Source organism: Dermacentor albipictus, chromosome 3, assembly GCF_038994185.2.
Source record: "Dermacentor albipictus isolate Rhodes 1998 colony chromosome 3, USDA_Dalb.pri_finalv2, whole genome shotgun sequence".
Taxonomy (NCBI): Eukaryota; Metazoa; Arthropoda; class Arachnida; order Ixodida; family Ixodidae; genus Dermacentor; species Dermacentor albipictus.
The window spans coordinates 96,461,707-96,476,661 of record NC_091823.1 but is presented as its reverse complement, the minus strand read 5'-3'; the positions used below and the strand labels follow the sequence as shown (position 1 = coordinate 96,476,661).

At 46.8% G+C, this 14,955-nt stretch overlaps 1 protein-coding gene across 2 annotated transcripts in view; it reads left to right on the top strand.

Moving 5' to 3' along the window:
- The window catches only part of LOC135901299 (double-strand-break repair protein rad21 homolog), a 41,358-nt gene that overhangs the window by 11,923 nt on the left and 14,480 nt on the right, over positions 1-14,955 (top strand). For both annotated transcript variants that reach the window (XM_065431038.1, XM_065431039.1), the window contains exons 5-8: positions 3,121-3,300; positions 6,755-7,084; positions 8,678-9,061; positions 10,667-11,148. In XM_065431038.1, coding sequence (XP_065287110.1) covers positions 3,121-3,300; positions 6,755-7,084; positions 8,678-9,061; positions 10,667-11,148 — 1,376 coding nt within the window. The remainder of the gene's footprint in view (positions 1-3,120; positions 3,301-6,754; positions 7,085-8,677; positions 9,062-10,666; positions 11,149-14,955) is intronic.

The following is a 14,955-nucleotide window of genomic DNA, read 5'->3' as shown; positions in this document are numbered from 1 at the left end:
CCAACCCGTAAGTGCATCAGCCAACAACGAAGTACATGCTGTCACTGAAACAGCTATACAACAACAAAGGTCTAGGTTATCACTAGTCTTCTTTGAACATTCTGGAAACCATAATTGTTGGGCCAGCATTGAAGATGCGAAGAAGGTGTACGAGTTACTTCAGGAAGCGATGCTTTTGCCATTTTATTGGCTTGTTTTGCATGTCTACTTATTATGAACGATCAGCTATAACGAATGCATCCCGCATGATTGTAATGTTTGTTCTCATTGGGCTCATCCGTAACAATTGTGTTCGTGAGCCATCCACAGCTGAACTTCGCTTTAGAATGTCAAAAGCACTACTATGGCTTTTCTATCAAGTTCCCCAGCGCTTACCGTATTTACTCGTGTAAGGCTCAGCCTCATGTAAGGCCTGCAATGCCACTTTGGAGTGAAAAAATTTACAAAAAAAAAGGTTTCAGTAAGTGTCTTGTGCATGCCACTGTGCTGGTTAATTTTCGCAAGCTGCTACCACATGACACTAGTTATGCCAATTATGATATTGTCATAGTTATTATCCCCATATTCCACACTTAGTACCAAACCAACTATGGTGACGGACTTCAATGGGGTGGTGCTGGTTAAGCCTGGCTATCGGGTGCTGCGGGCTACAAGATGTTGTGAGAAGTTTGCCCGTAAAATGTAGGTACGTACTAGTAGACCACGTTGGCAATCAGTGTGGGATCATGGGCTGGACCGATGGCCACGTGCTTAAAGTGGAGTTTGTATCAGTGGGCAATAAGCTGACTGCTGCAAATGCCTACCAAGTTTACTTGTGCGCTTACTGATCAGAATGGCGCAAGCTCGTGTGTGGGCATAAAAGTAACAAAAGTTCAAAACAGTGTTGCGGAATCAAAGTTGTTGTGCGCGGTACTTGCATTTGTGACAATCTGCGACGCATATCGGGCTGCCTGACGGGTGAACGTGAAACGCGCCCTCGGCCTCTGTATTATAAATGTTTAAGTAAACTGTATTTTAGTTGAGCATAACACTGAGAGAAAGTCTGTAAATGAATTTTCCTCTGTGCTGGGCACTCTAAAAAACAGTGAAATCGATTTTGTTGTTGCAGTTTTCATTTTTTTGGACAGCCAAATTATTTGTAAATTGTTTTTACATTTTCCGTGTCCGAAAAACTGGTCTGTGACTGTAAGTGTTCGTGGTTAACTACCAGCATTTGCTATTTTTCATCGCAATGCACTTTAAGGCTTCAGTAAGTAGCAACAAGGTTGCCTCGTGTAATGCCCGCACCCAGTAAAGTAACAGAGAGAGGAAAATGTGCAGGAGTTACACGCGAGTCAATAAGGGTGTGCTTATACTTGAATATCACCAAATTGAATAGTGAACATTTGAATAAATCAATTCACAAATCGAATGTCTAATATTAGATTTTTCAACCATTAGATTTATTCGTTGTCGAGACCCACACGGTGCTGCATGTCGTTTGCGCTGTGGAACCCCTCGTGCTTGATGCCGCACAAGCGAGCTCCTCACTTTGTTTTCAGCGCAGAAGTAGCATTGAGCGTGCCGCAGACAGGTTGCCTCAGCTGACACTGTTGGTACCAGGTCTGTCCAGGCCAACAGGACCAATTGAAACAATAATGCGATGTTGAACAGGCGGAGTGGCAACAAAAGGAGCACATTGGAAAGTGTAAGTCGGACTGATTAGATGCCAAAAGGCATGTGGGGACCGTGTCGTACACGCGGTGACGAAATAAATGCTTCTTCAACAGCTGCCAAGCTAACTTGTATGCGTGATTTTCAGACAAATCGATGATGAGCCATCCGTACGAACATATTAGCAGCAAGCATTCTGTGATAGCTTGCGACCCGTTACCAAATCAGCCAGCTGCGGATTTTCATCGCTGCCCCTACTGCAGGTCTAATTGGTGCTGCTTCGTCGGGTGTTGGCAATTAAAGTTAAGGTTGTGTGCCGAACAAACTCGGATCTATTCTCAGCAGCCGCGCGATGCTTGGAAAGCCGACAAACCGCCACACAAACAAAAGTGGGCTTAAGGAATGGCAACAAAGTTGTCCATGGAATGCCACCATCTTTGCTACGTACCGTACGGTGGCCTCTTGTTCCTGGCGGGGTTGTATGCGCACGTTGGTCTCTTTTTGTATCAAGCAACCAATCACAAGACTCGTTTTGGATTGTCATGTGACTAGTGTGCTGACCATACACCTGTGTACATTTGCACGGACAGTGGATGGATGAGGAAGGTGAGGGGGGAGGGAGTGCTGTGCGAACTTGCTGTGACCCTCCCGATTTAGGAATATTTGACAGGTGGTAAATCATGCTGAACCTGACAATGAAGAGGCACCTGCTCTCTACCGTCAGCGCCAACGGCACTTGACCCACACGGCACCAACGATGGCTGCGCGCAGAACGGCGATGGACTCGTGTGATGCACAGTCCATGCGTTTGTCAGTCACACAGATTGGCCTTACGAAGACGCACCTGCCGTAAACATGGCAAAGCCGTTCTGTATCTTGGAGGAAATCTGGAAAGCAGAACTTTCTGTGCAATAAAACATTGCCGTAAAACACGGGTTCACTATTAAACTGAGAACCTCCTTGATGTTCGGTACAACATAGCATCACTAATTCTTTAGCTTCAGAGGGGAAAAAGAGAACTTGATTCTATTCATCAAACAATCTATTGATGAAAATCTATTTTCCACACCTTCATATGCTAGAACTGAGCTGTAATCAGGGCTGGCATGCAAACTTGAAATTACGTTTTGTAAGAGTAGACTGAACTGTATATCATTATTTCTGTGTGCTTAAGTTCCTCATAACTTGCTACAATTTTGTTATGCAATGCCAGGAGACTCCCAAGCATGGGCAGCACCGTGTTTTTTGCCCAAAATTTGTAACCAGTATTAAGCTTTATAATAAATTTTCTAATATTCATTCAGCACAAAGTCTGCTACTCGGTATCTGTACACCCATAGTATCTACGGTAAATCAGCATTTTGAGGTATCAAGCTCAGCGTGTCATATATGATAAATTGGGTGTTGTTGTATAGAACTGTGTGGGTGTTAGCTTGTCTCGAATGTTGTGTGTGTGTGTGTGTGCAGAGGGTGAACCGAGTGGCTTGTTTGAGCCAGCGGGCCTCTTCGACGATGCGCCACTGGGACACGTGCCCTTAGACACCAGTGGGTCAGACCGGGATGGGCCCTTGGGTGCTCCGGGACCTGCACCAGCCGTCCCCGACGCCCGGCCCGTTGACGAGAGTGACGATGATGATGACATGTATGGTAAGTGCATTTGCTTTTTTAGGGCAGCCTGGTGAAGTAGTGCAGTGGGTCATGAACATCCTCGGATTTGGCACCTTGAAAGAAAAGGGAGGTTCTCCAAATTTTTTGTCTTTGCACAACTGTGCTAGAGGATGCTTGAAATGGTCCGTGTGGTGAACATGTAGCAGAAGGAAAACAAGAAGACAAAGGACCTACGCATTGAGAAATGAACGGGAAAGGAAGTGTGCGAGTGTGTGTGTGGAAGTGTTTGAAGAAGCTCAAAAAGAAAGCGTTGGCTGACGCTGAGGTGCAGGTGCCCCTCACCTAAACCAAAATGAATTCTTTAAAGCGGTGAAGTGCTACACTGAGGCGTCATGCGTGGGCTGAGAGTGTGTCAGGACAGTTGAGGTTGATTTAACAGCTATTGAGAAAGAATCTCACTTGTGACCAAGTTCAGGCCTCATACCAATGAGCTTGCTATCCGTTGATAGAAATAGTAGCTCATATTCGAAAATATTTGCTTCTGCGTGCATCTCCTTTTTATTCGTCTTTGAGTATGTTCGACTCGATTCGCAATGGTGTTACCATTTTTTTCGAATGAGTTTTTTGTGCATTGGACTAACACCTCCCTTCTGTTTTATTTTTGAATAATATAAACGCTACTCCTTACTATAAAAACTAGATTAAGTCGATATTTTTTTTTTACATGCTTACTTGAGAGTGACAGCATCGGGCAACATGGTGTCAGCCTGTCGTGACAAAACAAAGTTCTGTCACTTAGGGAATTTCGCAAAGCTACTCGGGAAGAGGACCTTAGTGTTGAAGCAATGAACTACAATCTTATGGGCATCATTAAGGAGTGTGCAATAGAAGTCGGTGGCAACTTTGTTAGACAGGATACCAGTAAGCTATCGCAGGAGACGAAAGATCTGATTAAGAAACGCCAATGTATGAAAGCCTCTAACCCTGCAGCTAGAGTAGAACTGGCAGAACTTTCCCGAGTTAACCAACAAGCGTAAGACAGCTGACATAAGGAAGTATAATATGTATAGAATTGAACGCGCTCTCAGAAATGGAGGAAGCCTAAAAGCAGTGAAGGAACTAGGAATAGGCAAGAATCAGATGTGTGCGTTAAGAGACAAAGCCGGCTATGTCATTACTAATATTGATAAGATAGTTCAAGTGGCTGAGGAGTTCTATAGAGATTTATACATTACCAGTAGCACCCACGACGATAATGTGAGAGAGAATAGTCTAGAGGAATTTGAAATCCCATATGTAACGCTGGACGAAGTAAAGAACCCCTTGGGAGCTGTGCAAAGGCGGAAGGCAGCTGGGGAGGATCAGGTAACAGCAGATCTGTTGAAGGATGGTGGGCAGATTGTTCTAGAAAAACTGGCCACCCTGTATGCGCAATGCCTCATGACCTCGAGTGTACCGGAATCTTGGAAGAACGCCAACATAATCTTAATCCATAAGAAAGTGGATGCCAAAGACTTGAAAAATTATAGACCGATCACCTTGCTGTCTGTTGCCTACAAAGTATTTACTCAGGTAATCAGGAATACCTTAGACTTCTGTCAACCAAAGGACCAGGCGGGATTTCGTAAAGGCTACTCAACAATAGACCATATTCACACTATCAATCAGGTGATAGAGAAATGCGCGGAATATAACCAACCCTTGTATATAGCTTTCATTGATTACGAGAAAGTGTTTGATCCAGTCGAAACCTCAGCCGTCATGCAGGCATTATGGAATCGAGGTAGACGAGCCATAAGTAAAAATACTGAAAGATATCTATAGCGGCTCCACAGCCGCCGTAGTCCTCCATAAAGAAAACAGCAAAATCCCAATAAAGAAAGGCGCTAGACAGGAAGATACGATCTCTCCAATGCTATTCACAGCGTGTTTACAGGAGGTATTCAGAGACCTGGATTGGGAAGAATTGGGGATAAGAGTTAATGGAGAATACCTTGGTAACTTGCGATTTGCTCATGATATTGCCTTGCTTAGTAACTCAAGGGACCAACTGCAATGCATGCTCACTGACCTGGAGAGGCAAAGCAGAAGGGTGGGTCTAAAAATTAATCTGCAGAAAACTAAAGTAATGTTTAACAGTGTTGGAAGAGAACACCAGTTTACGATAGGGTAGCGAGGCACTGGAAGTGGGAAGGGAATACATCTACTTAGGGCAGGTAGTGACCGCGGATCCGGATCACGAGACTGAAATAATCAGAAGAATAAGAATGGGCTGGGGTGCGTTTGGCAGGCATTCTCAGATCATCAACAGCAGGTTGCCATTATCCCTCAAGAGAAAAGTATATAATAGCTGTGTCTTACCAGTACTCACCTACGGGGCAGAAACCTGGAGGCTTAGGAAAGGGTTCTACTCAAATTGAGGACGAAGCAACGAGCTATGGAAAGAAGAATGATGGGTGTAACGCTAAGGGATAAGAAAAGAGCAGATTGGGTGAGGGAACAAACGTGAGTTAATGACATCTTAGTTGAAATCAAGAAAAAGAAATGGGCATGGGCAGGACACGTAATGAGGACGGAAGGTAACCGATGGTCATTAAGAGTTATGGACTGGATTCTAAGGGAAGGGAAGCGCAGCAGGGGGCAGCAGAAATTTGGGTGGACGAATGAGATTAAGAAGTTTGCATGGACAACATGGCGACAATTCGCACATGAACGGGGTAGTTGGAGAAGTATGGGAGAGGCCTTTGCCCTGCAGTGGGCGTAGCCAGGCTGATGATGATGATGACTCGGGGAAAACCTTGAAAACTCGGGGAATTGAAGAATGTCAACTTGGTAGACAACCTGTGTTTACTTCTTCAAGAGCAACATCATCTTACCTAGCCTTATTGCTACATGATGTCAGCAATTTTTGTTCTGCGTCATAATGTTATGGTAATGGCATTGATGCCGACTACAGCATTTAACAATGACTTTAACATCAAATTAAGATATAAGTGCTTCTTAACCTTCATATGAACTTGATAAGTGCGATTCTTTTATTTGCGAGAAGAATGTCGTAAAATATAATAAGTCAGGTTGACGCGCCTTGGCAATGTGAAGGTAATCTGTATGGCTCAATGATTTCTGGTTCTAACCTTACACAGTGTCAGCATAGCCTCAGTACTAGTTTCATATTATCAGTCTGAAGATTGCTTTGTTCTTTTGCTCCTGTTATAACAATCTACACACACTATACTGTGACCCGCTGCAGCAGCACAGTGGCTATGGCGTTACGCGGCCGCGCTCGAGGTTGTAAGTTAGATCCTGGCCCTGGTGACCACATTTCGAGGGGGGCGAAATGCAAAAACGCTCTTGTACTTGACTTGGGTGCACAGGAAAAAACCACAAGTGGTCAAAATTAATTCAGAATCGCCCACTACAGCGTGCCTCATAATCAGGTTGTGGTTTTGGCACTTAAAATTCCAGAATTAAAATAATGAACACTGTCCTGCAGATATGGGCCCTCCGTCAATGGGTGCTCCGTCAGGGCCGTCCAGTCCTGGGAGCTCTGTCGGTGATGCCAGGGACCTCGATGGGGGTGCGACGACGTCGGCGGCTGCTGGAGCGGCCGGTCCGTCCTCCTCTTCGGCGATGCCTGGTGTGGACGAAGGCCTGCTCGATCAGCAACAGCAGGACGAAGCTGCCATGCCCCCACCTCCGCAGCCGCCCTCTGTGGATTCGGCTCAGATGGGTGGCATGGATGCTGGGCCCGGAGAGCAGACGACGCTGCTCAACAACGAGGATGAGAGCTTTGCCTTGGCACCGTTAGACACCATTGTCCAAGGTAGGGAAAGCTGTCGCACGTAGCAGTTTGTTTCTGGGAGAAAAGTGAGAATTACTGAAAAGGGAAAAAGTAACACAGACTGAAAAAGACACTGTTGAAAAAGAGCAAGTAACGAGTAATACAGTGAAACCTGGTTACTACGAACACTACATTGAAAAACTTTTCACAAATCTGCTGCTGACTTGTAGTTTAGTGTAAAAATATTTCAGTACTATGAACTTCAGAATACTGAACTTTTCAGAATAATAATTGTTATTCAGTTTCCTTGTGATGCTAACGTCTCAGTACTATGAACTAATATTACGAAATCTGGGGATTCTTAGATTTCGGTGTATCCTTTATGGGAGCGGAAACAGTAGGCTAGCAGACAAGACGTATAGAGCGGACGTCGCGGCACATGGATTCCGCATGGGTTTGGAAAACCTGAGACAGCGCCTGAGAAAAAATAGAGCGGGCGTGCAGAGGCAACGCCACATCAGGTGTTGCGAGTGTCTGCTCCGCCCAGAAAAGTGTTGCTTAGCAATGGAGGCACGTCTTTTCCTTCCTTCACCCTTCTTTCTGCACATGTCTCTTTCTTTTGTGCTTCTTTCTGCGGCCATACTAGCTGCGACTGCGGTGAAACGTAACCTCCGTACTCGCAGGGATGCCGCACGGTCGCACTTTGCACTTTTCATACGGTGTAGTCAAGGCGCACTTGCGCTTCGACACGTAGTTCAGGTGTCCGCCTCGAGCAAGACAGTTGCGGTGTCCACGGCAAGAAATGTAAAAAACAGACAAAAAGCAAGAAACATTATGCTTTGGAAGTGATATGGAGCTACCTTTCTGTCGGTAGTTTTCTCAGTGTCAGTGTCCGTATTGCGCGTGTCACTCATATTATACGGTGCTTCGGCGGTGCATGATGGCGGAATCTATGGGAAACAACAATAGCGCCTACTGAGAGCTAACAGAGACGTTTTCGTGGATAGCTGATATGGTGACAACTTATGGTGACACCTTATGAACTGATAGGTTGGTAGACGGAATGGTTCATTTTGGGGCTTTCACTATAACGATCGTTCAGAATAACGGACAGTATTACGCAGTCCCCTGAAGTTAGTTATATCGAGATTTCACTGTAGCAAGTAGACATGTAACTTCCGCACGGAATTGGTCCCTTTAATTCCCTGTGAAGCTCAGCAATGCACAGACGGCAACATTCCATATTCTGTGCTTTAATGCTGCTCTTGGTGGTAATATAGCATAGTTTTAGAGAAGCACTCTAGAATGGGACCTCTTGTTGTGCTGTAGAGATAGCAAATGCACATCTTGACAGTCCCTCACAAGACTTCACTATGTGCACCATACTTCAGAAGCATATTGTTGTGCTTTCAGATACTATAACTGTATGTCTTGTTTGTACGTTCCGTCTACATTTCGATCTAATGGCTTGATGTGCAGAACTTTTCATGTTATTGGTGTCAGTTTTGTATTCATCTATGCATGCACATTGTTCTTCCTCTGTGCATTGCTTTCAGATGTTTTAATTCCCCAATTCGATTTGCTTTCTGGAACCCCTGCCACCCTGTGAGCTTGATTGTGCCCATCCTGCTGCAGGTGTGGAGAAAGCCCGCGCCAAGCGGAAGCGCAAGCTGATCGTCGATGAGGTAAAGAACATCTCGGGAGAGGAGATGAAGTCCCAGCTGTCGGACACGAGCGACATTGTGACCACGCTGGACCTGGCGCCGCCCACGAAGCGCCTCATGCACTGGAAAGAGACCGGAGGCGTCGAGAAGCTGTTCGCGCTGCCTGGCCGGCCGATCTTGTCCAAGGCCCTCTCCCGCCTCTACCAGCGGCACCTGACGACGCGCTCCGTCGAAAACGAGCTGGCCGCTGGGGAGGAGCATTTGCTGCAGCAGCTTGAAGATGAGCAGGACGCCATCGTTGAGCAGCCGCAGCAGATGCCGCAGCATGAGGAACACATGCAGGAGAACAGCCTGGGTGAGGACGCTTGTTTCTTGCCGCAGCTGAACTCAGTCATTTCCCGGGCCGTTTACCATCAGAGAAAGGATGGAGTTTTCAAGGAACTTGCCAGTATATATAAAATTTAGAGGAAAACAAAAAAAGTGAATTTTCACTTCGGTTGCCTTGTAGTAGGGACGTTGGCACTGTCATGTTCAGTATGAGCTGCAGTGGGGAGTAGTCTCCAAACTGACGCTCTCAAGGAAAGCGCGGAGAGAGTTTTGCCCTTCCAGCAGCGAGGAACATGGCAGTTATGCAATATTCAAGTGGTACTGATGGAAAGTGTGCCTGCCAAAAAGCTTTTGTAATGTCTGCCTCTACTGGCTTAGCCAGCTGTCGTGCACTGAAACTTGATTAACTGAAGGCATGCAACAGTGTAAACTCATGCCATTTAATCAATAGTTTGCAGCTCTTGCGGAGTAGAGTAGTTTTTCAGCTTTCCAGCCTTACTGTCAGCTGTTGTGCGCAATAGACTCCCCGAGATGGAAGCACTGTTGAAACGAATTTAGTATACGATACGCCGGAAGGTAAGAGCACATTTGTTTAGTTACCCATAGGTTCGGTGAGTTTGTGCTAAGCTGAGTTAGTGGCGAGACGAGTTTACAAGGGCCTTTCACTTTCCTCGTAAAGGGAGCCCGCAGAGCCTACTGCTCTGGTTTGGTGTGGTGGTGAGGAGAGGGCGAGCTGCAGTGAATTGCAACACTGTGGAGTCTTGCGTTCGTTTGCGGTAATGCAGGGGAGTAGTGTTGTTCGATGCGTGTCTCCTGTTCTAGCGTGGCCATGGCTAAGCGCATATGCAGCCTGCATGTACTGTTTTAGAAGTAATCTGCCGCATGTTCTAAGAGTGGGCGTGCTGAGATGTCGTGGCATTGTGTGTGTGTGCACTTCTCCCGCATGTTTAGTACTGGAGGTTGCATGATGTCGAGTTTCGGAGACTCATTGAAGTGAGTGGCAGACAAAGCATTCGCTCCCCACTGCTGGCACGTTTCATGATAGCGTCGTTTCACTGTGGCCAACACCATCAGCTGCGGGGGCGGAGTGGACGCGAAAGTGAGGCTGGCTTCGCTTCATGCAGCCGATGTGAAGATATTGTCGACACGGCATGAAGCCGTGCCTTTTGTAGCCAACTCTAAAATTCAACAAAGGGAATTTTTTTTTTCAGATCTGCTTTTTCGGACTGCAAATAATTAGAAAATCTTGCAGTCTCTCCATGTCAGAAAAATCCATTGGCAACCGTACTTGGATAAAACGTGGAATTCTAATAACAAAATTTCAATATAATGAACCAAATTGCCGATTTTATCAACTTCATTATATTGAGGCTTAGCTGTATGAGTACACAACCATTCTTGTACTTTACTGCCGTCAGAATGCAAATTGAATCCACAACCTTGAGCTCAGCGCAGTGCAATGCCATAGCCACAAGCTACCGTGGTGGGCGAGACATGCCTGGTGCCACGCCATGTGACATAGTGCCTCCGAAAGGGAATCACATTCACAATCAGCCACTGATTGATCGTGAATAACATCTCTGGCCTTCTTCAGAATGGGCTTGTGATGCTGCTCCTTTCTTCTGGCATTCAGGCCACCACACGAAGCGGCGACGCTTGGAAGACGACCTTGTGGGTCCGCATGGGGCGGGCAACGAGCAGCCGGCCCACCACTACGACCTCGGCGCACCCGACTTTCCCCACGGCGGCCCTCCCAGCCACTTAGGCCCACCTTCCGTCGACCCCTATGCCTCCGTTGCCGTGGCGAGCATGGTCCCACCGCACCAGCAGGAGTACCAGCAGCCGCAGCCGCAGACACCCCTGCAGGACGGCTGGCCCACACCTGCCGACTACACCTATGCCCAGCCGCCTCCTCCACCGCACACGCCGGTGCCTGACTATGCAGCGGCATACCAGATGCAGCAGCAGCAACAGCAGCAGGTGGCCATGATGGGTCACCATCCGATGACACCCCTGCACCACCCTCACCTCCAGCAGCAGCTCACACCTGCCCCCCACCTGGAGGAAGAACACCACCAGCACCACCCGGCACACCACCAGGCAGCGGCAGCGCTCGTAAGTCAAGCAGTGCTAGTGTTTGTCTCATGCGTTTTAAGTTGTGCATTAGGAGCCCAGCAATGGAGTACTACCACCAACTAGCCCAATCTTAAACTGTCTTTAGTGGCAGCTTGTGCTCTGAAATGCAAGCTTTAGTGGCTATATACCATAAAAGCTGGCCTGTTTTGTTGCACACAGCACAGAATGGATGTAATAAGAGCTAAGGTGCCACAGTGACGCACTAGAACTTTCCCTTGGCAGAGTTGGTTTATAGGGACACTAAAGGCAAGTACTACTAGGTCGACGTGGACTGTTTTAATAGCATTCCAGAAACTTCGCAATGCTTGTTTCGTGCCAAGGGAAGACTTAATTTACGAAAATATTGCATCTGGAGGGTTCAAATACCTTTTTCGAAATTCAAATCTCCCCCCAGCCAACCGGGGGAGTGGTGACGTTGCATACGTCATCTTCACCCTTTTGCTGCCGCCAGTTAGTAAAACAGCGCCCGACAGACGGCGGTACTGAGCCAAGACAGAGTGGTGGATTCGCCGCTGCAGCTGCTTTTTGGTCAAGTGACGTAGACCGTTCGAGCATCCCGCGACATAACATGGAAGTTGAGTTCTCTGACACTTGCAGTTTGTGCGAGTTTCGTGAGCCAGCAAGACCATCGCACCAGTACGCGATAACAAAACTGCTCAAACGCGAAAGCATGGGGGGTGCAGAGTAGAATGAAAACGAATCCTTTTGACCGCCCGCGCCATTGTCAAGGGTAACTTCAATTAGTTCCTCTTTCTAAAAACGAAATGGAACTATACAAGTAGCATTTTATTTCTTCTTATAATTATTTCTTCTTATATTCTTATAATGATGTTTTTTGTAACGAGTGTTTGTGTACTAGTGACAGAATTTAATTGAGGAGTGCTTCCGTCATCGGGCAAGTGCTTGAATGTCCCGGGGGAATCTCTAATCTTGTCCTGCATTTACCTCAGTTTTTCGATTATTAAGGCTCTGTTCTCGGTAATGTTGACGACTCTGAGATTCTCAAACACTAATCTATCACTTTAGCTTGACTTAAAGGGACACTAAAGGTTAGCAGAAAGTCAAGTTAAAGTGGTAGAGCAATGTTCTAGAACGTCTAAGGCATCAATATAATCGCGAACAGAGCTTTAGTAACCGAGAAATTGAGGTAAATGCATGACACGATTTGAGACCCCCCAGCGACATTCCGGTACTAAACCGATGACGTAAGGTCTCCCCGTAATTTATGTTACTAATACTCAACTACTCGTATTAAAAATATAATTTCATTCGATTATAAGACGGAAAAAAATGCTACTTGTCTACGTCTATTCGATTCTAAGAAAAAATAACATTTTGACGTTGCCCTTCAGTAATATGGGCGTTCGAAAGGTTTCGTTTTCGCTTGACTCTGCGCGCTCGACCCTGCGCCGTGCACGCTTTGGAGTTTCAGTACTTTCGTTATCGCGTCGTGCTGTGAGGGTTCTGCTGGCTCGCGAAACTTTCATTTGGAACAAGCAGCGAGAATGCCACGTCCATGTGATGTGGTGGGAAGCCCTTGTTGCTTTCCCGCTCCGGAGAGCCGGTGTCGAGGCCGCCGTCGTAGTACGCAACGACGCCGGCAGTGCGAGCCCTCAGCAGCAGGTTGCGCTCGTCGGTGCTCAAATCGCTGAAGTTGAGCCCACCATCGCGAGCCAATCTGTCGGTGTCAGGGTCCATTGCGACGAGCGTCGAAGTTAGCGTCATAGAATGAAGTACCAGCTTATGGGCGTATTGCGGTATAGTAGCGGCGCCTGGTGGCGGTGCGGGAAACGACATCTGGGTCATGCCAGCTTGGCTGTGGCGAAGCACGTTTCTAGGCCGAGTTTTGCGTCGATTCGCACTCTTTTATGCCCTGTTGCAAGTGCGAAAAGGCTCACAGACCAAGCCGACCACGCTGCGAGCTCGCCGCAGCCTATAGTTTAACGAAAACAGACTCTCCGTGTGCCATGGGACGTAATGCGTTCCTCCTTCCGCTAGCCACCATACTCCCGCTTTCGCACTGCTGTCGGCTCTGTCTTGGCTCTGTTTCTGGCCGCGCGTTTGCGTTTTGCGCAGAAAAGCCGTAGCGCCGTCTGCGGACGCCGTTCTACTCACCGATGGCGCAACGTCACTATGAGACCATGATGTCAGTTCTCCTCGATCGGAGGGCGGGCGATTTGAACTGCGCTAGAGGTACGCGGACGCTTCAGAACGCATTTTCTCTTAAAATAAGTCTCTCCTTGGCACGAAACAAGCGTTTCGAGGTTTCTGTGATGGCATTTGAACAGTCCACGTTGACTTAATAGTAACCTTTAGTGTCCCTTTAATATTAACCTTTAGTGTCCCTTTAATATACTGTTGTGAGGAAAGTCTGCACCAGGAGGAGCGTCAAGTGAGGTGCTCGTGTTGGATTGCTCCTCGTTGTTTGACCTGTTCACCACGTGGCATTTCCTTGCCCCAGTACAATTGGTGCTCGTTACAGTGGACTGTAATAATTCAGCGGGAAATGTCTGTTACATCTGAAGGTCGTTCTATCCAAAATTAGTGGCGAGGTATGTTGTGAAATGGTGGAAGTTTGCCTATTTGCCACTGTCTAAATGGAAGCCAATTGCAAGAACAGTGAGAACATTGAAATTCAAATAAATGATAGATAAATGAGTTTATGCAGTAATCGTTAGCGCTGTGGCAATACGAAATAGATTTCGAATTGAATATTGAATATGAAAAAATGTTTCACAAAATTTAATGATTACTAATTTTGGGCAAGAAAGCGCAATGCTGCACATGTTTTAGGAGTCTCCTAGCATTGCAAAACAAGAATGTAGCAAGCTATCAGGAACCTAAGTACATAGTAATCAAGATGCGCAGTAGGGTCTACTCTTATTAAAGGGGCCCCCAAACACTTCCCAAGCCGCCATTTTTTGCTTGCAGATTGCACAGATAAATGGTTGGAGAGATGGATCCAACAAGAATGGCGGCAATAGGTGCATGCAGTCCGAAGTCATTCAGCCTAGAAATTTCAATATAGTGCATAAAAAAAAGCATACACGCCTTCGGCTCAACTTTAGCGCAGTCTTCTGTCCCCATTTCTCTCACCCATTGATGTGACCCCTTGCTGCCAGTGGCAAGAGTCTAATGTGCCTCTGTAGCTAGAGTTCACGCTCCATGCTTGCCATCCTACATGTTCTGTGTTCATGGACTCCAGTTACTCCGATAAGCCGATGATGCTGCTGCCACAGTAAAAAAATTACCTATGCGTATTCTAGCACGTTTCATGTTTTCACTACTGGTCGAGCAACCTGGGACTGCACAATGCATCTTTTCTTCAGTTCAGGTACGATAGTTCAGCTATAGTTCACTGCAGCGCCACGAACAACAAGAAGGGTGTGGCAACAATGATGCTTCGAGGTGAGAAACTGCACCACACAAACGAGCCAGCGAGGCGACAAGGCTGCTCACGAGCAAAAAGAGAAGCTTTTTTGCTCAGAGGCAACAAGTATGCTGCCATAGCAGAGGTGAAAGACCAGCCAACGCCCCCCCCCCCCCTACCATGTATTGTGGTTGTAGTGTTTCTTTTCTTTTTTTTATGACTGTGTTTGTTTGCGTTAATATAAACAGCACAGCAAACAAAAATAAGATGATAATTTATCATGTTTTTGCTGCAGTGCAGTGGTTACCTGCAGCTTTATTCTTAACCAATCACGAAAGAGCGAGTGGTGGCATCGATGACGCTACTAGTGAGCAGGGCTGGGTGATCGTGCGATCTGCAGTGAGGTAGTGATTTGT